This window comes from Pteropus medius, unplaced genomic scaffold, assembly GCF_902729225.1.
Source record: "Pteropus medius unplaced genomic scaffold, Ma_sr-lr_union100, whole genome shotgun sequence".
Lineage (NCBI taxonomy): Eukaryota > Metazoa > Chordata > Mammalia > Chiroptera > Pteropodidae > Pteropus > Pteropus medius.
In genome coordinates this window covers 11504533-11532476 of record NW_024350924.1, presented here as the reverse complement: position 1 = coordinate 11532476, position 27944 = coordinate 11504533, and the positions used below count along the sequence as shown (strand labels likewise).

The following is a 27944-nucleotide window of genomic DNA, read 5'->3' as shown; positions in this document are numbered from 1 at the left end:
CTCATCGGAGCTTGTTTCACGGGGTCGGAGAGATTTAGGTCTCAGTTTTTCCCTCATTGGATGCCTTTCTTAAACCAAGATGCTCTGAAACCATTGCTAGTTTCCTAGATAGTAGAGGAGAGCAAGGAAGGAGCGGAAGATCTTTCTTCTTCAAACCAAGATGGGAAAGCCACGACAGAGAAGAAAATTTCAGGCTGCAGCCCCTAGGGACAAGTCTCACAAATACTTCAGTTCTTGCCCTGAAGGTGGTCACGAGGAAAGGGGTAAATGATCCTCAGGTTTAAATATAGACCCAAAAGAGAAGTACAATAGAAATTTAACCTTGTGATTTTGCAGGCAGCAGCGATTTACAGGTTAAAGTCCTGGTTTCAGTTTAATTGTGAAGGGTGTTCATTTATTAGTATTTATAAAGTATGGCCACTTCTCTAACCAAGAGTCCCTAAGCTGGATTCCCAGAACCTTGGCAGGGCTCGTAAAAGCAACTATGTTGCAGTGAGCGACCATCCTTGGACTCCGCCCCTTGAACGTTTAGTGTGTGGCCTTAACAGTTCAACTGCCTTCTACCAGCCCCGATTTCTTTTGTAAAGTATAGAAAGAACGTATGTCCAACAGGGTTTATAAATATACAACCATATAAATATGTAGGTTTAAATTAAGTGCTTCGTGGGAAATGATTATTTGCCAAAAAATAGACTACTACCAAGTAATGCAATTCATTAATACCCATGAAATACTTCATCCTCACAGAGAGTAAGTGAATAATAAATAAAGGGAGTGAATTTAAAGAAATTATCACTGACACAGAGGAATAAACAACTCCCATTAAGGCATCTGCTGATAGTCTTTTTTGAAAAAAAATAGAATATTGGCTCAAATTTTGCTTCTAGAAAAATCAGAATGTGCCAAAAGGAGGATAAAGTCATCCTCCTGCGGGATTTCCAAGCTGATTTCTCAGAGGTATCCTGGGAGGTTATGGAGAAACCAGGGCCCCAGTAGGCAAAGTCCATCAGCTTGTGTAAGGCTTTGGGGACCTGAAACACAGAAGGTTCCACAGTTGCAATGCTTGAAAAGCTGTTCAGCATCTTGGGTTCTTTGGGAGCTAAATCACAGGGGCCTGAGTTATTATTGTCTCTCACATTTATGTCTCCTTGATGCCACTATCCCACACTTGGGAACCACACAAGTATGAGTCACTCTCTGCTACTTAATTCAGCAGGTGACCCTTTAGCACTGTTGGCTCATAAGAATGTAAGGTTACATGCATGAGAGCAAGGTTCAGGTACATGGATAAACATGAAGCCTAAGAATCCAAAAGATCACCTGCCTTGACCAGGTATATTAGGGTCCCAAAAGGAAATAGATGACATGCTCAAAATAATGAAGGACTATTTTTAAAAAGTGTGGGCAAGGGATAGGTTGGTAACTGGAGGCTAGTAACAGCCTTAGGCCTGAAAGGACAAAGGGAGGTAGTGGTTATTGGGACCTAGAAGGAAAAGTTGCCTTGAGAGGAGGGAGCAGTGACCTTTAATCAAAGGATACAGCTAGGCCCACGTGTATCTTCAGTCTTTTCTCTCCCTCCAGTAGGGGCTGGAGCCCCCTACTGGCTGAATCCAACTGGAAGCCAAAGCACAGGGAGCCCTTTGATGAAATTCATGCAGAATAAGACAGAAAATAAAATACAGAAGAGAAGAGACAAAGCTAGGAGGAAGGAGATGAAATCCAGCATACTACAGATGAAGACCCCGTCCACTCCCCCAAGAGAAGGTAACTTTGACTCTCCTTATTCAAGTACTGCAGGCCAGCAACTTTAGGGAGATCCCTGCTGAATTCGTTTTGGAGCAAAATTGACTTTGGGGAATTTGCGGGAAAGGCTGATTGGAGAATTTCCCCCACAGTTTTTTAACTGCAACTGGAGATGAATGCAGCTGAGCAAAGCCAAGAAAGCTAGCACCAATTATGGGACAAACTAGAGGGAAGAACACTGATAACTCTGTGCAGAAACTGTAGTTTTAAAAAGAACAACTTTTTAAAGCTGTGGGACTCTGGGCAAAGTCACCACCTGTTTTTTTTGTTTGTTTTGTTTTGTTTTGTTTGTATCCATACACTGAAGATAATACACAACTTGCAAGATAGGTATGTTCATGTGTATGCAAAGGGCTTAGTTCATTGCCAGACATGTAGCAAAAGCTTAAACCGTGGAAGCTGTTATTATTTATATTGGCCTCTTGCTCAAACATCACCTTCCTTTACAATAAGAACTTTCTTAAACTTTAGGACTGGTTATGGGAGTAGAGTGCAGCCCACACTGCTCCGGGGGCCCCTATAGTCTTAATTTGCTCTGCTGCTCATCAGACGTCTTGCACAAACCTTACATAGGTACAGTTATCATTAGATTGCTCACACTTCAACTTCTCTTTTATTTTCTATGTACTGATCTCCTTGGAGTAGAGGGCTCACTTCCACAGAGAAAAATCTTAGGAAAGTCGCCATAGTTCACGTTTTCCCCCATCATGTAAGAATATTTCCCTGCAGGGAACTCTAGGTTCCTCTCTCTCCAGTTCCCTTTTGACTCTCCCATACTCTCTCACTAGGATTTTAATTCAACAAGATTCTTAGTTCTTTGCATTTCAAGGCTCAAGTCCGTGCCTGATCTTGGCTGATCTTGGAAGCTAAGCAGGGTCAGGCCTGGTTAGTACTTGGATGGGAGACCACCTAGGAAGACCAGGTGCTGTAGGTGTTAAAAAAAAAAAAAAAAAGGCTCAAGTCCTTGCTCTTCTCTCAGCAAAGATCATATATACACTTATGAGGAACCTGCCAGACCAGAAGCACCTTATAATTAACATGTACACAGTACTTGTTGATATGTATTTACCCAAAAGCGACTAACTGCACGCAGCCTAGTACATGGCAGGTGTTCAGTTTCCGAGGTGTTGACTTGGGTAGAGAGTCTAGTTGTTGAACACAGGTACTTATATGTCCTTGACCTTGGTATCACCCTCCTTTATGTAAGAAGAAAGGCATCCTTACTGCCAATGGAGCAGCTTTGGAGAACACAGTACACTATATGGGGATCCAGCCAGCCAGATGGGGCTACTCAACCCTATCTGTCAATGGGGTGTGTGCACAAACAGACTGCTACTCGCGCTTACTCAGTAAGTGTGTGCTGGACTGGACCGAGATGGCAACAAGCACCTTACTAACAATAGCTGAGAAGCCAGCGGAGCGAATCCATTATTTCCAAGCCTTGCTGAGCCTGATGCTTCTTCCCCCTGGATCTCAGCATTGACTTTACTCCCACACAAGGCACAGAATCTACTGTTCCCTCTCGGTTGTTTGCTTTTAGGGGAGGGAGTGTGGGATGAGAGAAGGGGGAAGATGTAAATTTAACAAGACAATCAAAAGCTCTCTCCATTCTCACTTCACTTCTTACCCAAACTTGCTCTGCCTGTTAAGAGTACCAACTGAGGAGGAGCCAGTAAGGAAAAGGCAGTGTGACTGGGTTAGAACCACCCCACGGGGAAGAAGGACCTCCCCGCCAGGCCCCACCACTCTGCCCTTGGTGGCTCAGTTGGAAGGGGAGACTTAGGACAGTCGTGCTCACGTAATGATGTTTCACTTAACGACGGGCTGCATACACGACTCCCATAAGATCATAATGGAGCTGGGACATTTCTATCACCCAGTGACACTGTAGTCGTCGTAATGTCGCAGTGCAAGGAATTATACGTTTGTCACGATGCTATGAGCCAACTGCCCTGCCAGCCGTATAAAAGTATAGCAGCACAATTATGTACAGTACGTACTATTTGATAATAATAAACTACTGTTACTGGTTCATGTGTTTACTATATTTTTTATTGTTTAGAATGTACTCTACTTATAAAAAAAAGGTTGCCATACAACAGTGTGCCACGTTCCGCTGTGGCAGCCTCATGCATCTGGTGTTCACTGCGTCTCTCGATTGCATCACTTTCTCTTGTGCCTGATTTAATATTTTGTAAATCTAGCGTAGCCTGACTGTACGGTGTGCATAGTCTTCGGTAGAGCGCGGTGCATCCCAGGGCTTCACATCCCCTCACGCTCACCCGCTGACTCACCTGAGCGACCTCCAGTCCTGCTGGTCCCTGCATGGTAAGCGCCCTATGCAGGTGTTCCATCTTATATCTTTTACGCCCATCTTTACTGGACCTTTTCTATGTCTAGATACACAAATACTCACTGTTGTTCCAGTTGCCTGCAGTACTCAGTGCAGTGACGTGCTGTGCAGGCTGGGAGCCCAGGACTCTAGGGTGTAGCAGGCTAGACCATCTAGGTTTGTGCGCGTGTGCTGTGTGATGTTCCCACAATAAAACTGCCTAACGATGTATTTCCCAGGACGTCTCCCTGTTGCTAAGGAGCATGTGACCGTACTGAGGTTTATCTCCGATTGGCAAGATGGAAACATTTTCGATGACACCCTGAAATGGTAAGACTTTGATATTTTATTAAGAAATATCTTTATTTTAAATGATAGTACAAAAATTGTATATATAATATAGATCTGTATAGGTGTATATACACACAAACGCTCACTCACACGCCTATAAACACACAAACTTGCTCATCAGAATCAAACCTTATTATATTAAAAATCCTAGATAAAAAAGAAAGGTTTCCTACAACATACTGTACATAAAGCTGTCAGACAACCTGAAAAACTGAGGATGTTTTGGGAAGCGTCTAGGCACCCCACCCACACTCTTACTCCCCACACCCAGACCCCAACAGGAATGGCCTTGGCAGAAGGACAGTGTACAGGGCAAAGCCAGAGAAGGGAGCTGCTGTCATCACTGTTGATAGAGCGAGATGCCTGAAACCAGCTAGGAAGCACAGGATATGGGGTGTGACCTAATTAATTCTCAGAAACAAACCACATCAGAATAAACAGAAAATACGTGGTAGGGATGGAGGGGAGGGGAAAAGGAAAGACAAGGCCCACAGATGGAAATGACCTACTAATTGAGTTCTAGTTTCTGGGAAAGACTCGAGGAGATAAGAACAACTGGGTCACAGAAGCAGAAGTTGTTAGAGGGGAAAGAGGGAGGGGAGAGGGAGATAGAGAATCACAATTTCCTGCCATTAACAAGCCAAATTGCTACTGTAGAGTCTAGGAATGTCACCCCACCCCCTAACCCTGGAGAGGCCAAAAAAAAAAAAAAAAGCAGTACTAGAGGCTCAAAGCTACTTAATTCAAATTCATATTCTTTTTTTGCTCAATATATTGGCATAGAAAATAGAATACTAAGTCAGGAGGAGAACATAGCATGGAGAGAGGTAAGAGCCCGGAGCGGCGCACAGCTGGTCTTGACGTGTATTCCATTCTCAAGCCCCTTCTCCGGCCACACGCAGATGTCTGCACTAGGAGTAGGGAACAGGAGGCCATTCTCCAATAAACTGGAACAAAAACTGATTCCCACTCAACGTTCAACTCCTGGGAAGAGCTCAGTATATGCCTCAACTCTAGCTCTGCTGGCCCATGTCTGTCAGGAGAGGGTCGCACAAGCTTTTTCAGAATGAACACTCTCAAAAGAATGAGATTTCTAGACAGGGAGAGCAGATGTACAGAACGTCTGCTCCTTCTGGGCTTTCCCTCCTGTTCAGAGGTGTAGGAAACTGTACAAATACCAGTCAAAAGAGCTGCCACAGGAGCGCAGAGGAGGCTGGTCGCGTGGAAGGGCCGCGCCATCGCTGCCCCGACTCTGCCCGTCCTTCGGCTTACGTGGTGTCATCGCGCCACACGCTAATGAAGCCACCGGAACGCCAGCACTGGGCTCCCTGGGGGCTCACACCTCAGTCCCCATCATGGCCTGTGAGAGCACACCTCTCACGGAAGGGCCAACGCAATGCTTTTTCTTCCTCAGCCCGTTCAGTGAATGCAAAGAAACCCTCTGTCATGTGTTTAATGAAATAAAAACATTTCCAGGTTATACCAGAGTTGAACCTCAAACAAACAGAAAGTGGGAAAATCCATATGTATTTACAAACACACACGCAAACATACCCAGCGAAGGGGCATTAACACGCCCTGGTCACGCAACACGACTTCCCCCAGAGAGTACTCTGGTAAATTCATCTCTTTTACATCGGTATAAAGGAGAAAAAATAATTTCGTATGCCATATACTCCTAACATTACAAGTGAAGAAGGGAGACCGGCAAAGCCAGAAATAACAACACAGATCGGACAGAGAAAAAGAACGTCCTTTAAGGCACTGAGTTCGGAACTCTGAAAACCCAAAGCCAAGTTCTCCCACATTTCAGTGACGAGACCTCAACTCTGGCGTTGCAATGAAGAGATCCCACAGAGGTAGTGACAGGAAGGGACTGTACACTTAGACATTTGTAAGCAATTCCCTGAAGCCAGGAACAAGAACAGAGATATTAAGGTTTATTTTTTCTCTCTTTTTTGGGGGAAGGTTTTAGATAAAATGCAAAGGTAGAGTCTGAAGATCCTACATTAATACTGATATCATTAAGGCAGCTTTATTTTAAGAAGGCAGCCATCCCAGGACCCGGGTCCCCCTGCTCAAGCACCAACTCTGAAGCACTCGTCTATCTGATTCTGTCATCCAGCCTTGCTGAGAAGCCAGCTCGAAGCCCCCAACCCAGAAGACCCAGCCACACTTTCCCAACTTCCATGGCTGATCCAGAAAGAAATGCAAAATCATACAAGGGCACTGCCATTCCTGATTTAAAATGTAAACTTCTAACTACTCCGGGAGGTGCTGACTTGCCGTTCTCTCTATGGCAAAACACCTGGAGACCAAAGCCTACTTCTCTTTTCTGGGATGCTAGAAGGTCTGTTAAGAGTAAATAAGAACAAAAACCTTTTTGCTACCCATCCTTCTCCAGACATCTATCTCCCTTCTCCCTCTCCTTAACCCCAACCTGTCCTTTAACTGCTGGTCTCAGAGAGCCCATCATCAAAAATGACCTGGGCTGTACTAGAGTTTTTTCTGGGTGGGAATGGCAGCCTCCTGCAGAAGGAGAAACAACTGATAAACAGCTCCCCAAAATGGTTGGGACTCAGTGTGCTCAAAATGGAATGCTGGATGGGAACTCTTCACCCCCAGCCAGAGGCCACCCTGGAGAAGGAGGTGGAGGGGCCTGGGTACCTTCTGCAGTGTTAACCCCCACCCCCTTAACAAAAAAGAAAAAAAAAAGGAATTAAAGTTGACAGAGACACCAAGAACATAAACGAAACATATCTAAAATGACACCTGGTCCATCTGCAGGTAAGCCAAGTCTCCAAAATGGCACATGACAGCAGCTTATTGTTAGCACCTGGTTCTCAAAAGGACACGGGGGAAAAAAAATCACAAACAAAAACAGGCTGGTGTGAGAGCAAAGATCACAGTTTCACCGTCACCCCACTTGGGCTCCCCCACTGCATTTCTCCGTCATCCCCAACAGCCCGGAGTCCTCAAGTCAATGGACAAAACCCAGCTAAGGTGGCCAGTAGTCAAAATTAATTTCAAAACTGAAATTTTTGCCTACAGGCCTCTAACAGCCAATCCTGTTTGTTAAACTTGGTTTGGGGAGTTCTGTTTTCAGTCTATTTTGAGCCCCAAATAATTTTTCACCTCTGGAAAACTGCGGCAAATTACTTCACTAATCAAGGTAAATAGAACCACGTTAACTGTCAAGTTTTATACCAAATTAAAAATGTATGCTTTCCCCATGATCGCTAATTAAGAAAACCATATTCTAAACAGTCATTCAGATGTTTACTTGGCACATCTCCCTCTGGTTTCTTCTTCTCATTTACAGCAAAGCAAGCAGGCAAGTCAAGAACGATGAGGGCCAAATTTCAAAGGCAACAACCTCCATAATGTAACTTCTCCACGACCTTTTCCTCTCCATCCATAGTTCCCTTTCTTTTGATAAAACTCCAAGCTGGCACACGAAGAAAACCCAGCAATGAAACACTTTCCAAAAATGTCTAGGCAAAGGGAGCAGGCGTAGCGGGAGAGAAGGGAGTGAGGCAGACGAAGTATCTGGCCAGACTCCTTGGTTCTCACACCCTTTGCCCCCCCAACACTGAGCACCTATAAGGCACAAGGTCTTCCCTTAAGGAAGCAGAGCCATCTGCTCACTCCAGGTCAAAGGACAAGAGAACTATGCAGCATCCTCACGGCACTCAGCTCTCCTAAGCCCCTTCTTCATATAAGAAGAGATCATATAAGCTCCACAGAAAGGCACGCTTAGAAAACAACAAATTTTACAAATTAAAGAGTTGATATTAAAGCTTGACATGACGTAAATAACTGGATGCAAGTTGTTCTGCTGACAGACCGCCATGCTGACTGCCGTTTCATAAAATCCAGCCAGAACAAAGTTTGTATCTCAACACCAGATTGTTTCCTAACCCCAGCAGCCTCTTTCTGGCTCCGTTCCAGCATTGTGAAAGTGCAGCCCGGAGGGTTCTGGGTTTTTATACACTTCTCCCACATAAACAAGTTTTCTTTCCTTTCCAGTTTTTAAAAATTACATTTCAGTTTCTTAAACTGGCATCTGAGCTATGGACACAATGAATGCAAATTTAGTCAGGCAATCACAGATTTCTTTTCAGTGAAATGAACTCAGGATGGTAGGGAGCGCCTGCTCCATTGGAAGCGAAACATATTCCTTTCTCTCTCCCTGAACTCGCTCCTAGCCCTGCTCCCAACTAGTGTCTTCTCTAACAGACACATATCATGAATCTAAGGCAAGTTTTCAGGTCACTTGATGGTGCAGCTATTAAAGGCCCTGGGTGTGTCCACGTTAGGAATGTTTTCTCAAAAACTTTTGACAGTAAAATCTTCTGATAGAAAGTCAGTTATTTAAAAAACAATCAGTCTACAGCACACGGCATTCTTTTACCTCTATGCTCAAAGCAGTGACGTAGCTGAGAAATCTGGTCCCTATTCTTTGGCCCTCAGAAGTGCTCCCTAAGTTTGGCTTTGATTTTTCCAGTTGCACAGAGAGCCTTCCTGAGCATAAGCATTCGACGCTGCTATAGTTTTCTTCTTAAGGACATCCTTAGCTTTTACGCGGTGTTTGTCCTCTGTATTTTCTTTTAAAAAGAGGAAAAAGATGGACACAGTACAAATTGTGGCCCTTGTACGTTAAGATGAAACAGTTTCCATGGAAACTCCGGCGCGAGGCTCGGTGGTCCCTCCTGCTCCAGTCACTTCCGTCTCTCTCTCCTCCGTCTCCCCGTCTGTGACCACTACGGCATCGACCTCAGCCACCTCTTCCACCACGGCGAAATCGACACCATTGGGCGGTTGTCTGGCCATGGCCTCCAGCTGGAGGCGGTACTGCTCGGCCTCCTGCTCCTTCTTCAGGAGCTGGTGCCGGTACTCTTGGGCTCTTCTGTTGGCCTCCTGGAGCTGCTGCTGTAGCAGCTCTCGCTCAGTGCCTTCCTATAAAAGTAAACCATGTCACCACTGGAAACAACACTCGATCACAGATTATCCAGAGAGGAGACAAAAGGTAAAGACGGGCTCAGGCCTTAGCAGTTACGGCTTTCGAATCCTCCCTTCTCTCCTCTCCGCGCTGCTAAAAACATTACCTTGCTTTCCTCCACGCTGTTTGTCATCTCTTCGATTCTTGGTTTCTTAGTCAATGGCAACTTCTCTGCTTCTTCATCTTCATCTTCTTCTTCAATTACAGTCTCCTCTGCAACCTGACCAGCAGGTACAGTTAGAACTACAAGCCAAAGGACACCAATTGGAGGAGATGAATACATTGGAAAACAAAGAGGTTTTGCTTGCTTCAAATTAGAAAATAAATTGAAATATATTCTGATATCGGTTTTTTCACATCCCTTTGGATTTTAGAATCAACAGGTAGGGCATGGCCTTGCAAAGAGAAACAGACAGGATTAGAGAGGCACTGAGAAGGCCTCTGAAAAGAAGGGCAAAAATCTGCAGATCTGGAAGTCACGCAATTAGGAGCCAGGTCTGAGGCTCGTAGATAGAGATGTCTGACTCTAGGTCAGAAGCTAGAACCAACTGGCTTACAATTCTGCAGGACAAATTTATCTAAAGAAGGCCTGATGTCTTTATACAAGATTTTTGAGAAACCTCTTATGAAAGCAGTTTGCCATTAACTGTCTCTAATTTAATTATTTATCTTCTCATAGATGAGAGAAGGATCAGCACACATAAGAATACAACACACTCCACACCTACTAGAATGTCAAACAAGGTAAAAAATAGTGAAAACACCAAATGCTGGAGAGGATGTGGAGAAACTGGATTCATAAATTGCTGGTGGGAATGTAAAGTGGTACAGTTACTCTAGAAAATAGTTTGGAAGTTTCTTACAAAAATGAAACATGCACTTCCCATACGACCCAGCAACTGCACTTTTGGGCGTTTATATCAGAGAACTGAAAAGTGATGTTCCCACAAAACCTATATGTGATCATTCATAACAGCTCTGTTCAGACAGTCCAAACTGGAGACGACTTAAATGTTCTCCAATGAAGAATGAATGGTTAAACAAACTGTGGTACATCCATACCACAGAATACTACTCAGCAGTGAAAATGAATGAACTATTGAGACAAACAACAACTTGGAAGGATCTTACGGGAATTATGGTGAGAGAAAAAAGCCAATCTCAAAAGGTTACATACTATATGATTCCTTTTCTATAACATTCTTTAAATGACAAAAGCATAGAGACAGAGGACAAATATGAGTTAGTGGCTGCCAGGCGTTAGGAATAGGGTTAGGGAGGTGGCTGTGGATATAAGAGTAGCATGAGGGTTTTTATTTTCCAAATACGATCAACAAGAATTTATGATACCAGAGCTTGGATTATAAAGGTTTAATTCCTCCTTTCTTCTCATATTGCAAAGATCCATCAATTCAAATAATCTGAAAATTATAAAGTCTTCATAATTATTTAAGCCAAGTCATCATTTTGGTAATACAGGCAATTATACCAACCCTCCGCTTTTCAATCTCCAATATTTTTAAGGAATGAAGTTGTAATGAATAGTTTCTTTCTCTTTTCAAAAAAATTTACTTATGCATTTTTTGAATACATAATACATTCACATGGTTCAATAATTAAAATCTATAAAAGCGCATACAGTGAAAAGCCTCCTATCCATCTCCAGCCACTCAGGTGTCCTCCCCCGAAGCAACCAATGTTATCAGTGTAGTTCTTGAATGTTCTTCCAGAGATAGCAAAGTTCATGAATATATCAGCAAATACACGTTTCCCCCTTTTAAAAATGTATAATCTACACACTGTCCTGAACCTTGCTCTTGTTGCTTAGCAATCTATTTTGGAGCTCAGACCACGCTGGTCCAGAGGGAGCTTCCTCACCGTCTTCACAGCTGCAGAGTACTTCATTGTATGGGTGTACCATGATTTATTTAACCAGCTCCCTACTGACATATACTTGGGTTCTTTTTTTTTTTTCCTTAAGTTCTTTTAATCTTTGATGATTACAGATAATGCCAAAATGAATAACTTAGTACATGTCATTTGTGTGTGTGTGAATATGAATTCAGAGATAAAGAACTTTTTAGCCAAAAGGTACGTGTATCTTTATTAGTGATAGACATTGCCAATTTGCTCTTCAGAGGGTGCATTAATTAATTAATTTACACTCTCATGAGCGATTTATAAGAGCGCCTGTTTTTCCACACCTTTGACAATGTAGTGGAATAATGGCATCTCAGTGCAATATTTAATTACATTTCTCTTGCTACGAATAAAATAGGCTGAACATATTATCATATTTTTAAGAACCATCAGGATTTTCTTTTCTGTGAAGTATTGGTTCATATTATTTGCTCTTTCGACCAGGTTATTGGTTTTTACTCACAAATTGTAAATATATTAGGGAAAAAGCCTTTGCCAACCTGTTTCTTTCTTTTTCAGACCTTCTTTGCCCCATGTGGTACCTGGCATTCTTGCATCCCCTTAATGCCTCATTTTTGGAGGACAGTTGAGGGTCTAAGATATCTCTTAACACACTACTGTCCAATGGGATAACTCACCTTGCTGTCCATCTTGCATGGTTACAATAAATGGCTGGCCAATGCCTCCAGCAGGGATTGCAGTTTGGATGTTGCCCAAGGGGACGCCATCTGTCACTATGGTGATGACCCTCTGGCCTCCACTCCCCACCACTTGTTGGACTGATGGGTCAACAGAGTTTCCTTCTATGATTTCCTCTGAATTAACTAGAGATGATGAAAGTAAATTTAAAATTTCAGCTTTTTAAAAAATTGAAGCATAGCAATTTCAGTCTTCTTGAAATTGATAATATCAGGAATAAGAAAACTTGAAAAAAAAGTTAGATTCAACAGTACACAAAAACAAGCTCTTATGAATAATGCTAAGTCAGAGCAGAAACGAAAATAAGGACTGCATTAAAACAGTATTTTCTAAAACGTCTTCACTGAGATGTTAGTAGCTTTCACTAAAGATGGGTTCTATGTAAAAACACACTTTCAAAATGCTGGTTTAAACATGCTTAAACTTTTCTGTTTGCTTTGTAGGAAGTATCAGAGACTCCCAAGGCTGATGAGCACTGTGACTCTCCGGCAGGGGATACAGTATGCTGAGTTTCCCCAACATATTTGATCTTCGAACTCTTTTTCAGGAAGCATCTTAAGAGTCTAAATAAATCTACAGAGCTTAGAGAAATAGCAATAAATCAGACTAAATCTATTTCTCTAAGGAAATCGAGGCATTTAATACTGAATTAACAAAACAATATGTTAAGTAGTCAAAGCCTGAGGAAGTCTTGATAGACAAAAATGGTAGGTGACTTCTCTCACCTGACAGATCAACAATATTAATAACAAGTAACACTGACTACTTACTTTGTGCCAGCTACCTCTCTAAGAGATTTATATGTATTAGGTTGAGTCAAGATTTTCAGTTTGGTTAGTCAATATCCCCAGTAACCAGCAGGAGATACGGTTCCTACCACTATAAACTCCTCTTTCTGAAGAGTCACAAGCAGAACTCCGCAATAGTGGGGTGGGGACTGTCCACATGACACACGTTCACGCGGTTCAATGGAAGCGGAGCATTCACACTCAGAAACAAGGAACTGGTTAAGTGTCACAGCTGAAAGGACCTCGACAGATAATTTACTCTAACCAATATGCCAGAAACGTGGAAACCGAGAACTGAAGAACCGATTTATCCAAGATCAAAGAGCAAATCAAAAGAATAACAAGCACAAGTTGGACATACTGCTCCCCTCTGCCACGCCGCTCACCCCTCCACGTCTGAGCAGAGATCTTTATGATGCACCCAGTCAGAAAAACGGGCTTGGAGGGATGTTCTCACCACCCAAATGTCAATGGTAGAAAGAAATCAGAACAACCTGCCTTTATTTATGATGGAGACTGCCAGAGAGTTCCAGAAAGATTGCTAGATGACTCTTTAGCCCTACGTACAACTACTAGGCTCCACTTGAATGAAGCCCTGAGCCTTTTCTCCGTAGATAGCTATCTCTGGCTAAGTGACCTCGAACCTTTCCGTTTTAAGTGTCAGAAGGGTACTCACTATTCAGCATATACCCGCTCACTTCCATTGGAAATGCCAAAATAACTTTTACTTCCAGTAAAAACAAACCAAGCAAACCTGAAGTCCACAGGGTATGACAATGGGAGAGGTGGCTGTCCCATGTATTTGATGCTTTATTGCAAGACATCTAAGCGGCTACTCTGAATCATTCTACAATAGCATCAGTCAAAACACAACACAGTATTTCCAAGAAATCCGCTAATTAAGACTAAATATTTCAATCTGAAGCAACTGAAGTCAGGGCAAACAAACTTGAAACTGCGAAAATACAAAGGAGTAACTTAGTCATCCTCTGGTATTATTCAGCTGTCTGATTATACGACTTAGTGATTTTTCTTTCTGATGCTCAAGGATGCTGCATCCCTTCTTCCTAGTCATCTTTAATTAACCGTAATTCTTTAATATTTCGTGCAAATTCAATCTGCTGGAGATTTAGCAACAAGAGGAGAAACAGTGATTGGCCCAGCAGACCTCCCTCACCTACCTGTGGCTCTGTGTGAGTTAGAGAGAGGGGCTGATGCCTCGGCCAGGGCTGCGAGGGTGGCCAGCACTGAGGTGGTGGAATTTGAGAGGCGCACTGCTGAGGAGGCATGGGGGGCACCTATTTCGGTAAAAAAGGCAAATGAGGTCGAGTGGAGAGAACAAATTGAGATGAGCTAAAAATGGCTTAGTAAATCAAAACCTCTGCTTTTCATTCTTATGTCCTTAATCTCGCTCTCTAATACAAACCGATATGAACCAATTAGCACGGCGTTAAAGCTCTTTTAAGGTTTAAGACGTTCTCCTTTTAAAGTGGACTCCAGTAGCTTGCTTGGTGTAGGGCCACAGACACTCCCAGCCGCTCACTCTCGGCACCACCAGTGCCAGTGCAGAGCGTTAGCAGCTGACAGACCCAGAGCCGCCCGCTCCCGGGCTGGGGCCGGGCCGCAGGGGCTCTGCTCAACCCATGACCTCTAGTCATCGCTGACAGCCAGGAAGGCTCAGACTGACCTCTGGTGTGAAGACAGTGAACAACCTGGCATTTCACATACTGAAGGTCAAAGGGTAGTACAATCGATTAGCGCTAAAAACCAATCATCTACTTGTGTCATGATGCGCTTTTTAAAAAAACTTTGTTCGTAACCTTTTTGTCTTGTATTTTGCCTGCTGTTCTCACAGCTCAGTTCCAAGAGGGGTGTGCATTAGATCTGGCAGCACGTATGCCCAACTTTATGAACCCAAAGCATCACTCAAGAGTTTTCCATAAATCGTCTATAAAATGAATTACTAATGTTTTCCTATTTCCAAGATATTTATTGTGCCAGTTGTAAATTTTTGGAGCCTTTGTGCTCCAATTCCACCCTTCCCTGCCCTGCCTTGTGATACCGAAGCTGGATCCTATAATCATTACTTGTCAGCTAGCATTCGATTAAGTTTTGTCATAGAGAAGTAGTGGCTGCGGCTGCTCCCTATATCGACTAGTCCTGTGTTCTTAGGGTTCTCCATACCTCTTTGTAGTTAGTTCACTCTTACTAACTAGTAATTCTTCGTCAATTACACATACAAGTTTAGAGATTATATAGACATATATAAAATAAAATTATACAATTCGCCATGTAGTTTTGTCTCCTCACTGGACTCTTACCCATACGCCTATCTTCTTTATAAATGTGCTCTTAATTTTTAAATTTTACCACTATCTATACTTAAAGATTTGTACCAGCCTTTCTTCTATCAAAAAGTCAGTTATCTGTAAAACATTTAGGGAAACTCTTATTTAACACTCCTTATAATAAATCCTCCCACAGAGCAAAGAATCCTTTTCTGGTACGATTAATCTAGGTAACCTAACTCATTCATAAACTTAAATTTCAGATTTTCCTTTGAAAGGTAGATTCCTTGCACAGTGGTGCTCCTCGCAGCAGCAAACCTCCCTAAGCTTTTGGGGGGTGACTGTGGGCGCGGGGATGAAGTGGACATCGTGATGCTATCCCTACTTATTCTAACTCTCATAAAACACGCAGGGAACCACGTGGTCTGAAACGGTGGGACACGCTGACCTCCAGAAAGGAGCCGAGGTCTGGCCAGCGGCTTCCTGCCAGCAAGGTCCACTCTGTCCTAGCTCCTAAGCTCCCTGCTGAGTGTGTGCTCTTCCAATCGCTCAGTCAAGCACACCAAATACTGACGTGAGAACTCACGATGAAAAAAATAAGAAACAAGCGGTTTTTAGATACATATCTCCTTGTGGAGGTTGGACGATATGTACAGTAAGTCACTAGCGATCAAAAATCAAGGCTGCTATTATTTTACCACAGTGTACTCACACACTCACACACACACACACACACACACACACAGCAAGGCTGTTGTAATTAAGGTCCAAGTGGGCCGAACATCAGCTAGGCCACCAGCTAAAGGAGAACAGAAGAGCTGGGTGTAACTGCTTCATGAGAAAAGCATTATATACTTTTAGCATATGATGAGTCCAACCTAAGGGCTCTCTCCCTTTGATTCCAACATAATGACTCACCCGCCTTCCCCTCAATAGCAAAATGAAGAACATTTGTGAAAAATCAGGTTCAGTATTCTTATAGACACAGTTGAAACTGAAAAGAGACTATGCAGATTACCTCTTCAGACTTATCTCAGCAAGTTCCAGGAAAATAAAGTACTTCATTGTTCAATAATGTTAATTGTTTTCTCCTCAATATAAGGCACAACATCAAATACAGTAAAATGTGCATGGATACTGTTGTTTTTGGAGGGGAAATAGCATTATCAGTGACAACTCTTGGTACCTATTCGGAATGTGGCTTATATATATATAAACTCTTCAGACCAGGATTTAGGTGATTGTATAGACAATCTCGATGACTTAGTGAAAACTAGATCCAGAAAAACTAAGTAACTTGCCCAAGGTCATGCAGCTAGTAAACATCAGAGGCCAGATTAGATCCTAATTCATTAGATTCCGAGCCTGTACTCTAGGAACCAACACAAAGCTGTTTACACTTGACTTTGGAGTGTATCTTTTGACTCTACAGAAGCAGGAAATTCATTTTCATAACTTTGTTTTACCCTGATTAGTGTTTAAATTAGGCTGTCTTCCCAAATCACCGCAGTTTGCTAGTAGCACTATGATGATTCATATCTTTAGTCACAAATGGAAAATGAAAAGCAAACTTTGTAATCTGGATTTTGGTATCAAAAATATCCACCAACGTGATAATCCTAGGATACTTTCAGTTAATGCTTAAAAATATTACTGGATGATGGGAAACAAGAAGCCCGCCCACTATTCTGGAAAAGAAAATCTAAGAATAAGACAACCTGAATTTGCTGTACATCTTTTCTCCTTTCTTTTATCTGCACTGATAAAGCCAAACCCCTAAAAGAGGAGAGCTAGGAAGAACTGCTTCCTTAAGACGACACTGGGGAGATGAGCTCTATTATGGGATGGTTTAGCAATTTCAATTTGCAGTTGTCAACATAGAGAAGAGATAAAGGAGAGTAGGTTTGCCAAAAGCGACATGGCAAATATTACATAGACCATGGGAAGAGCTAAGGCTACGAATCTCTGTCCTGAATGTCTTTGACTTTTCACTATTCTGGAGAATTTCGGTAGTTAGATTAAAGATCAACCCTAGGTCTTTTTGCGCGTTTGTGAACACGCAACGTTATTGGCCTCTAAAGACTTTGAGATCATGAAAGCACTTGTTCTAGCCCATGTGGCCTGAACCACAACAAATCCAAAAGGCTGTGAATGTGCTGATTACATATACACGTATATTTAAACTAAATTTTTGGAATCATTCAGCTGAAAGCAAAGCACAGTGATTTTTAAGAGTTGATGGCCTATAAAATGAAGGTCACTACTGCCCCCTTGTGGGCATGATGGAGTCAACCTTTAATGGGAAGTTCGTTTTCACTTAACACTAGTGGCTGGTATTGAAGCTCTGCTATGAAGTGAACACGGAACTAAAACATCTCGAAGTCTCACAACTCGTAAAGTGGATATTACTATATCTCAATTTTGTAGATAAGTAAAGAAGGCTTAGAGAAATAAGTAGTTTTCCTACAGTCAATCATTTAATCAACTCATAAATCAGTATTTGAACACAGTTCTGAATGCACAATTCTACGTATATATGTATGTGCTCTTTCTATTGTATCACACTGCCTCTCAATAACACCTCGTTCAACATCTTCCTTTGAGATTATACAAACTAGGAATATAGTTGCTTGTTTTTAAATGAGTCAGAAACGGAAAAAAACAAGAGTCAGCTGGAAAATTTATTTAAAAGAGGACACAAGTTTCTTTGCTGTAAAACAAATATTTGTAAACAAATATTTGAAACAAACTGAGTTTTCTCCTTTTTAGTTTGACGGTTTTGTTAAAAACATACAGGTTTCAAAAGATCAACACTGAGTGCTTTTCTCTGCTATTTTGTTGTTATATATGTTCTCAAAAACAAATCGAGACTCGCATGTCAAATAAGCACACGTACCTCTGTCACATCAGTATTCCAACAACCACTTATGTTTCTGCTTTGTTACTGCTTTGGACTATGGATATTTAACTATTTTCCTTAGTGGTACCATACTGAAGCGCCCCTATATTTTCATTTTGGGGTTAGACATAATCCTTCAACATATTAATTTGTAAAATATTTTACTTCTAATACTGTCAGCACTCATATAACCCCTATGTATGATCATTCTTTCCCCAGACAGGATAAGTGCATTAGCTTTAAAATCTATTATAAATCTCCTATTGGGGAAATATTTTAATAAAGGAGTAAGTATCAGACAGGGTATCTATTAATCTCATGGGAAAACCTGGGGTTCTGTTCATTTTAAGTCTAAAATGAATGCCATACTATGGGAGTACTACCTGAGGTTGCTTTGGTGTTGGCTGAAGACACGAGGCTAGCAAGGCTGACGACTTCTCCTGACGTGAAGACGAGCGGGGTAGCCACGGTCACAGGGTTGGCTCTTTCGGGATGAGCATTCACCTGATTCTGCATGGCTTCCTACAAAACAAGACGGAGATTTCTGAGTCGCAACACTTATTAAACTTAGTTACACGGTGACCGAAGGGGCACCCCCGACCCCCAATGCCCTATCAAGCAGAATGGGCTCTGGCATATAGAGCCCCAGGGAGCTCAGAGCTCTCATTAAGATCACTGCCTCCCTCCATCATCCCCTCCCTGCCTCACCATCCCATGCCCTAGGCCAGGGCAACAGAGACGTAAAGTTGCTTTCCTAGGCTTATTTTTACTTTAGAAAAAGAAAGGTGTATCCTTTGCAAAAACTTCTACATGATTCACTTAACCTCTCTGGATCTTGTTTTTTTTTGTTTTTTTTTTTTTAATTTGAAAAATAAAGGGGAGAGGCGGTCTAAAAAGTAATCTCCAGCACTGATATTCTATGATCGATTATCCGCATGTCGATGTGCTAGCAGGAGGTCCCCACAGAGAGGCTACAGAGAAGAATATTCTCCAGAGCTCTTCCCAACTACTTGCTTCATTCTGCCACTGAAGAATTCCTCATAGAATGTACAACAGGCAAATAAATGAAGGCCAGATTTTCAAGTCTAGTTTCACATGCTGCATTTTGCTTCGGGTGTGTCTGTGCAATTTCAGTGTAAAGAGGCTTATCTTTATTTCATTTTATCTTTTTACTATCGGAAGCAATTTTCTACAAACATGGTCACTGTTTAAAAAGCCCCAATGATGAAAGAACCCGAAGACAGGGGATTGGAAGTTGAAGAGGATGACAGCCTAGAGGGAGCAACTGTAAGAACCAACGAACAAACTGACAAACGAACAAACGACTGAAAATGCAGCAGAAATGGCTATTTTTCATATATAACTGTCCCCTTGACTAAGAGCTTCAGCTTGAAACAAACTCTCCATTCTCTGGTTACTGTTAAATTCCTTCTTGAATCTACCCCTTCTTCTGTTCCCAGTATCACTTCTGTCACTCGAGTCATCGCTGGCTCTCGCCTGGCCTCATGGAAGTCACAATGGTTCTTTAGTGTCGAGTCTCCTCTCTCCAGTCTGCATATGACACTCCAAATTATCATCTTAAAAAAAGTCCAACTGTATGAACCCTCTATTTAAAAGCTTCTACTGGATCCCCATTACCCACGAAATAGTCCAAACTCCCTGTATGCCATGCGACACCCCTACATTGAGAACGCAGCCCAACTCTCCAGCCTCAGCTCCTGCCACTCCCAAACCCCATTTCCCTGGCCCAGTCTCTAGTCAGAGCTACCTGCTCTTTCCTGAACAGTCCATGCCCTTTCACACCTGTGTCTTTGATGTGTTCTTTTGCTCGCCGAGGATATCATTTTCTCACTTCTCTGTCTACTTCTCCTTTAAAACTCAGTTCAGTTTCTGTGTCCACTCTAATGCTTGCCTCAAGCACCACTAACACTCCCTCCTCTGTGCTCCCCTAACGGCTGCTAGAAATTTGTTCATCATCAGAGTATTGCAATGCATTATTTTTCGTTTAAACTTCATCATGCTGTAAACACTCCAAGGACAGGGCCATGGCCTATTAATCTTTGCATTCCGCATCCTGTTATTCTCTGATATATAAGTGCTGGCTTAAGAAATTCATGGGTGAAGTCATCACAGCTAACTTTTGATTCTGAGATGGTTTCCTTATGACTCCATAGGCTTTGGAGCTCTGTATTGTCTCACATCAGTTGACATACATTCAGAAAACATAGAGAAATTTTCACGGAGAAAAAAACATTCTAAATCCTGTTTTGTACTGGCCACCAATACTGTTATTCGATCACCATAAACAGTTCAGGACTTTAGAGAATATTATTTTTAAAAAAGATGCTAATTACACTGGGTCACAGATTGAGCATATTAGAAGTGCTATTCTGACAAGATAGGGAAAGTTCAGTTTTGATTCAACACCCACAAAAAAATCCTTAACTTCAACTGAAGTGGACTCGGGATCAAAAAGAACCAGACCTGAAGGATGACCAGAATCTCAGCATTGTTTTTCTCCAGAGCTATGTCAAAGGCAGATTTGTCAAACTTGCTAAAAGCATGGACGTCAGCTCCGTATTTGATAAGCAGCTCTACAACATCTCGATGGTGGTGCTCGGTGGCCCAGTGCAAAGCTGTCATCTTCAGCATGTCCTTGGCATTCACATCTGCACCATTCTGTCACAGAAAAATAAGTTTTTCAAACGGACATGGTTTACAGTAGCACAGGTGCAAAATTCTGCCACCACTACGGAGGATTTCCAGATTACGCATATTCAAATTTAGATCACGTTTAAGACGTCTCAAAGAGAAAAACATTTCTAAACGATCCTGAATGCTGACAGACAAAATGCCTTCAATATGTGGGTCTTCTAGGGACGTCAGTGGGAAATTATAACAGATGGGAGAAAAACGGAACAGACTTTTGCTGCATTTATTAACAGAGCTGATTGTCTGAAAAAAATAGGCATAAGTGCAAAGAACACCTGCAGAAAAGGAATAAAGAAAAATCAATAAAGCCTGTTTAGCTTTTAAAAGATTACAAAACAAAATCCTCATAGCCACGACTACTCTTGAAAGAGATGCAACTCAATTCTATAAACTGTCCTAAACGTAATCTTTCCCAACCTAGCTTCCTACCACCCATTTAAGTAAGAAAGGGGGGTGGGTGTCAGACCCAACACGATTCTCGCTTTACCCTAACGAGCAGTTCCACGATGTGCGTGTGTCCATCGGCGGCCGCCATGTGCAAGGGGGTCCTGTCCACCTTGGTTCGGGCATCCCTGCTGACGCCTGCTCGAAGGAGCACTTCTGCTGTGGAATAATGACCATACTGGGCTGCAAGGTGGAGGGGTGACGTTCCAAGCTGTGGGAAAACAATACCCACTGAATGCTAACTGGGTGCAGACTCCTAAATCGTTACTGGAGAGGTACAAATGAATAAGAGGTGAATTCTATGGTTCCTGCCCCTGGAGGGAGAGTCTGGTTGGGCAGTCAGCACTGAAGAAATGACTTAATTAAAAAATTAATATACTAATGGGCAAATAAATATACCACGAATTAAGTAAGTGGTAAGTATAACAGGTTTAAATCAACTGGATTTATCAGGTAAGAGTCCTAAATGACATGATTTTAAGCAGAGCTTAAAAGAAGGAGAAAAAAAGGACAGACAAGAGCATTCTGAGTCGGGAGTGAAGGGAAGGTACATTCAAAACAATTCTTAGGAAGGGCAGGGACTAGAAAGTTGCATGTGGGTGCCAATTTAATTAGTGAGACTAGGAGTTTGTTGCCACAGTAAAGCAAAGCAAAAACACTGATGAAGAGGCAATAAAAAGGTAGCGACGTGTGTCACCATCAATAAGCCACATATCTCACCGTAAACCTGTCTGAGTGATCAGCATCCGCTTTGGGCAGAGAGCCATTCCTTTCTCTTTATTTTAAGCCTACTTCATTTATTCTTTGCTTTTCATATATTCAGCTTCTCTGCCTATCTGGATTTAATTCACAATGCTCTTCTCAGGTCTATTTATAGAATGCTCATCTCATAGGTTTCCTTTCTCCCTTCTTGTGAAGTGCTAAGAATCTGCCGGCCTCTAAAGTTATGAATTAATCGCCCCAGAAGAGAGAACACTTACTCACTGAATTGTTAAAATTAGGCAATGCTTATAAAATCTGTGATGCCAAGCAAGCCCACATCATCTCCTGGACCTGGATCTCCCAAAACTCTGCTCTCCAGGCTGGCTGTCTCGGCTCATGAAATTACACCCTACTCTTTAATGGTTAACAGTGATAAAGGAAACGAAATGGCTAAGACTATTCCTTATTAACCGGGACATTTTAGAGAAATGTTTAATTTCTAGCTAATTACAGAAGCCTATAACCCAAGGACACTCCAGGGAGAATTAAACTTTTAGAAAATACTCTAAAAAGCATTAAGGAAAATCACAAGTATTTAACACCTTTACAATTACCACCTATGTAGCCACAGGAGACTCTTTTAATTAGAAAACTAAAAGAAAACCACATACTCAGATGAAACAAAGAAAATTAAACTCTTGTGGGGAGAATGAGGGAGAAAGAGAGTGAAGAGAAATCAATAAAGTCTGTTTAGCCTTTCAGAAAAAGACTGGTAATAGCACACGCTGGGAGTAATCGAGAGAGCTTACCCAGTCTGTGGTGAACGGGGCGCCATTTGCCATCAATGTTCTCACTTCATCATCCTGGCCTTTCCGTGCTGCTTCTAGCAACCTCTTCCCCAAGTCCACCAGAGACATCTTTATGCACAGAAACAAGTTTTCAGGAAGCTGTAACTCACACACAAGGAAAGCTGCACATGTTTTTGGAAGGCCTCTTGTACTTGACCACGCTTCTCGCGGTGACTACCTGGTGCTTCCTTTCTAGCTCATCGAACACGATCAGATGTTTGGAAAAGGTTCAGGCCCTAAACAACAGTACCCTCATTTTCACCGTCCAGAAAAATACTTTGGAAATATGTGTAGCTCATTATCACCTTTCTGGCTTAAGGAATCGATAAAACAGCATCTCACCCCTTAGACACGACCACGGGAAGAAATATTCTGCTACATGAAATGATGACTAGACGAACCAAGGATAATGAGACACAGGTATTCGGCAGACATTTTTTCAAAAAAGAACAGTGAGCTTCTGCTTCAAGGAAAACAATCAACAGTATTTATTGCCAATTATCAATGATGATTGGAACTTTCAAGCAAAAAATCAGAGTTTTGGGAAACCTATATCCACCACTATGAGCATACTACAAACTTTTCCGATGAAATTTGTGTTGATAATTATGTGAATTTTTTATAGTGTATAATAAAATGTACTAACATTTGGATAATCTGCATAATTTGGTGAACCAATACTTTTCAAACGACTAATGTGTGTTATGAAATCATACACCAATAAAAAGATTCAAAGTGAAGACAGATCAATGGGTTGTAAGGTAACAGAGTACAAAATTTCATTAATATAGTTTTAGATTCCTCACTGCAACTAACTTTTAGGAAATTACTACTTGTTGAGTTTCTGTGTATATCAAATACCCACAATGACCTGAAAACACTAAAATTTTCCTCCCTTTCTCCAAGTACATATTGCAACAGACCGAATACAAAAGTGGGTATGAAAAAATAACTTCTATTAAGCCAGAACTTAAAGAGATTTGCAAAAATTTAAAACAATGCCATTCTTCTCACTACTTCTTTAACTTGGAAGATATGTTTTTCATAAAAATGTATTATTTATCTTAACATGTATGAATATATTATTGTATTTTAATTAATGAACATTTAAAAATTAGTTTCTAAAACAGTAAATATCAATAGACATAACACACTGGAGTCTTCAATCATTTTTAAGAATATAAATGAGCCCTCAATCAGAAAATTTGAGAATCATTGGTTTAGATAAATCATTCAGTCACTATGTTATTTAATTTTCCAATCTCTATCATAGAGCACTTTAGGCAAACATGGGTATCCAGGGGGACCACCAGGAGAGTTTGTTCAAAATGAATCTACCCGAGGCTCTAGTCTGGGCCCCGCTGAACAGTATGTTCGGGAGAAGAGGATGAATTTTAATGATGTGAACTTCTATAATGGGAGCTAAGTGTCAGGTTTTATCACTCATGAAACCCTAGAGAAAAAAATGATAGCAAAACATTCTTACAGAAAACGGATACTTCATCTTTCTCCATGGCTATCTTCCTTTTAAAATATCAAAACTGCCTTTCAATTTAATTATCTTATTACTAACAGTTAAAAACAAGAACAAAGTTCTAGGTGGTTCAATAGTCAGAAATGACTTCTTCACATTTTCTCCAATTATACTATATGTAAAAGTTCTATCATCACACCTTAACACCTCTACGATAACTGATCGCAGACGGAAAAATGCCCATACAGGACATTGAGAAATACTGACACAAAGCACGATTAAACCATCTTCATAATGAAATTCCAGCTCTATTCTCCTACCCCACGCACACACAGAGTTCAACTTCAGTTGAAGGTTAAGGTTATCTGTTTAAGGAGAAATCTGGTTTGCTTCACATTCCTGGGAAGTGGCACTTCTGGAAAACAAGATACTTTAAATAAGTTGATTTTATCTCACTGAAACTGCTGTCTTCAGTACCTGAACTCTTGCAAAATATATTTGAGCAGTTTTTTCCATTGTAGTCTGCTTTTACATATACGTTAACTTTATCACATTTCTTTAATCATATTTGAATCTGTGTATCAGTCCCACTGAATGGCAACTGAGCCAAATCTGTCATTCAATTCTTTAGGTCATGAAAAGTTTAGTTTCTTACTATACAAAGATATAAACTTTAGGATTAGACTGTAAATAAGGTGTTATGGTCATCACCTGTTATTAAAAGGTCTAGAAAAGTGTTCTTCAAGGCTCTTTCTCCCCCATCCTGTCACTTTTTTTTTTAAGTTAACCTGAAGCATCTATCTTGAGTAAAAGTAAAATGTCTTTTTAAAATTACAGCATTTTGAGGGGACTATGTGCCATTCTGCCAGTATCCTATGTCAACACTGGTGGTATCCACCAGACAAGAGATGTAGCCTAAGACAAGACAGTCTAGGCACTTCTGAGCTCCCTAATCACTAAAAACAAATGGAAAACATTCTCCCTTACTAGATGTACCTCCACTTTCCCTATTCAGAAAGTGAAGAAACAAAATCTGATCTAACTTGCCTCCTAGGACTTTGGAGATGAACAAAATAACAAAGCACCCACTCCCCCTGCCAAACACACACACGAGCACTTTCTGTAAGCGTGTTTTAATAATGGATGAAGTGCCTGAGCTCTTGACAACAAAGTACTCTATTATTAGAGAGTAATTACGTTTGTCGATATGAGTTTGGGCGGGGCAGTTCTTTCATTGTTGTCAAAGCCTGGATGAAAATAGATGCTTACCAGCACCTCTACTGGACTGGGTAGGTCAAATGGTATGTTGAAAATATGGTCCCAGATGGCCAAAAACGTTTTTAAATTGTTGAAGGTAAGCCACAGAATGGCCTTTTCCATAGATGTGTGTGTGTGTGGCGGGAGGCGGTGTGTGGTGGGGAAGAGAGAACCTTCGAGGAAGAGGGAGAGGAATGGGAAGCTCTGCTGGCTCAAGGAAACGTGTGAGCATAGACAGAGCTAACGTGTGAGCATAGACAGAACTAACGGGAAGGAGAATTGGAATTGAAGAATCCATGGTCTGACCTTTTTTTTTTCCTTTTTTTTCCTTTTTCCTTTGCACACGTCCCCACTCGGCCGCCAGCTGTACAAACAACTGTGCAAGAACTGGAGGCGGAGCCGTAATGCTCTTGTTCACTTTACCGAGCTCACCAATAATCTTTAGGCCATTACTGGGGCCAGAGAACTTTGAGTCCCCATTTTCTCCTCTGTCACAAATCCTCCAGTTCCTCCCAGCAATATAACGTCTTTCAGGAAAAAGTGTCAACTTTGGGGCAGGGAGCCAAGGTCCGAGCCCAGGGAGCAGCCCCCGGCCCGGGCCCCGCGCTGCCCTCTAGTGGTCACCTCTGTGGCCTTGGCTTCCTGCGGTCCAGCTCCCCAGCCCCAGGTCTTACACCCACCCCCTTCCTCACCTCCTCCCAGTCCCCTCCCCTTCCTCCCAGCAGCATCCCCTTCCTCTTCGTCCCCCTCCCCCAGCTGCCCCCGCTCTGGTGGAGGGGCGCCGCCGTATCTGCACCCAGAAGTTCGGGGCTGGGCTGGGCAGCGGTGCAGCTCCTCGCAACACTCTCCCTGCCAGCCCTGACGCCCCCCCAGAGTCCACGCATCTCTTCTTCCCCCTCACCTCCTCGTCCGGGACGCTGCCGGCTGCGCTTTGACCGAGCCCGCCAGTTTGGTCCCGTTTCCTTCTCTAGTTAAGACTCCCTGTCAGTGACGGTTACTTTTTGGCCTTTTCATATATGCATATTTTGGGGGCCTTTACCCCCCCCTCGTGGAGAAATGGAGGCAACAAAATGGCGGACCCGGAAGTGGAGGCTCAGCGAATATCATGACTGGCGGAGGGATCTGTGAAGAGAAAATGATCAGAGGACCCACGTTTCCATTCGAACAGAGGGGGGATGCACCCCCGAGGCTCGCTGGCTTTTCGCCGAAGGCCTTTTGCGGTGAAAAAGCGTGTATGGAGACATCCTAGGCCGGACTACTTAGCGAGGCGGAGGGTTGTCGGTTACGTGGCTGACGTGTCGTGTAGATCCGGCCGGGGACGGCCCGGTGGTTGGTTTTGGCGCCAAGAGCCAGGCGGACGCTGGAGAGCGATTGGATTCTGCATCGGTTCTGCTTCCCCTTGGTCGCTTTTTGGCAGGCCGGCGTTAGGGTCGATGGGTAAAGCTCGTCTCCCTGTCTCGGCTTCGGGCGGAGCTGTTTGGGACGTTTCTGGCTTTGCGCAAGAATTGAACTCTCGTGCCTGACGGACACAGTTCCAGTTCCAGCCTGAACGTAAGGGCCCCAGAGCCATGCTGTCAGCGCCAGCCGTGAAACAAATGACGGGAGCATTTCTTTTGGGGGGCCCAGGAGTGCGTGGAGCATGAGTTTGCAAACCTATGTAGGCAATTTTTTTTTTTTACCGAACCGTTGATCCCCATCTCCACCCACCAATAGCCTTGACTAAGGACAGCAAGAAGTCGGGAGAGAAACCCTTCCAAACAGTAAGGACACATCACTGCTCCACTCTTTGTTAGATTTTGGCTTTTGTCGTCCACAGTGGGCTTTTCAAAACCTACGAGGAAGATTTGTGTTTCTCCCTTTTCTGAACTTAATCTAGATTTCGTTCATGGCATCGTTATGTACAGCAGATTCCCTTTTTGAGTTTGTCAAAATCTCGTCTCATTCCTGTTTATATCCTCTTAGGCTGTCTGGCTCAGTACTTTTCATGTAGGAGGCACCCCACAACTACTTGTAAATTAGTCCAAATGGTTTTCTATTTTTTTAATGAGGCGAGTTTTAAAAGAAGTAGATAACATATTTGGGTAAATTCGTTTATTTTCTCAGGCACCTAGGCTGAGATAAGGAAGAGCAGATTTCGTGCCACTGGTCCCTAGAATTACTACCTCAAAATATGGTAGTGAGCAAGCAGAAGAGCGTTTGGTTGCAGCTTTCTCCCTAAATAATTTGAACATGATTTCACCCTTTTTGTTACCTACCTGTTCAACCTGAAGTTCATCATTTTAATGTATAAAGGCTACCGAAAGTATTCTTCCTCAAGCAGAATATTAGAAAGATAAAGACATAAAAGCTGCATGTGAAAACAAGTCTAATAATTTTTGAGATCTATATTGCTTTCCTGTGAAGAGAGAAAAAACTAGAATGCAGA

General features: G+C 42.3%; 2 protein-coding genes across 3 annotated transcripts in view; one reads left to right on the top strand and one right to left on the bottom strand.

Annotated features, from left to right (window-relative positions):
* Positions 1–14080, top strand: part of SEMA6C (semaphorin 6C) — a 28087-nt gene extending 14007 nt beyond the window's left edge. Inside the window, exons 19-20 of the mRNA XM_039841553.1 lie at positions 4375–4465; positions 12551–14080. Coding sequence (XP_039697487.1) covers positions 4375–4465; positions 12551–12635 — 176 coding nt within the window. The 3' untranslated portion in view covers positions 12636–14080. The remainder of the gene's footprint in view (positions 1–4374; positions 4466–12550) is intronic.
* Positions 5998–26897, bottom strand: GABPB2 (GA binding protein transcription factor subunit beta 2). Of its 2 annotated transcripts, XM_039841564.1 has the most exons (9): positions 26421–26877; positions 22750–22857; positions 21282–21449; positions 20567–20761; positions 18466–18604; positions 14077–14193; positions 12047–12232; positions 9595–9731; positions 5998–9445 (listed from the first exon to the last, which is right to left on the bottom strand). In XM_039841564.1, exons 2-9 carry the CDS (start codon positions 22855–22857, stop codon positions 9146–9148), a joined length of 1350 nt encoding a protein of 449 aa, XP_039697498.1. In that variant the 5' UTR covers positions 26421–26877; the 3' UTR covers positions 5998–9145. The 2 variants fall into 2 exon arrangements, with proteins under 2 accessions (XP_039697498.1, XP_039697499.1); XM_039841565.1 differs by lacking the exon at positions 14077–14193 and having other exon boundaries at positions 26421–26897.
* Between the last annotated feature and the right edge of the window lie 1047 nt (positions 26898–27944).

Bases quoted from the DNA above. Each gene is read 5' to 3' on its own strand.
- GABPB2 (XM_039841564.1), bottom strand. From the start codon at position 22,857: ATGTCTCTGGTGGACTTGGGGAAGAGGTTGCTAGAAGCAGCACGGAAA. The intron at 18,605-20,566 runs GTCTGGTTCTTT...CTTGTTTTGTAG, and splicing joins AGATTCTGGTCATCCTTCAG to GAAGCCATGCAGAATCAGGT. The intron at 9,446-9,594 runs GTAATGTTTTTA...TTACTTTTATAG, and splicing joins ACAGCGTGGAGGAAAGCAAG to GAAGGCACTGAGCGAGAGCT.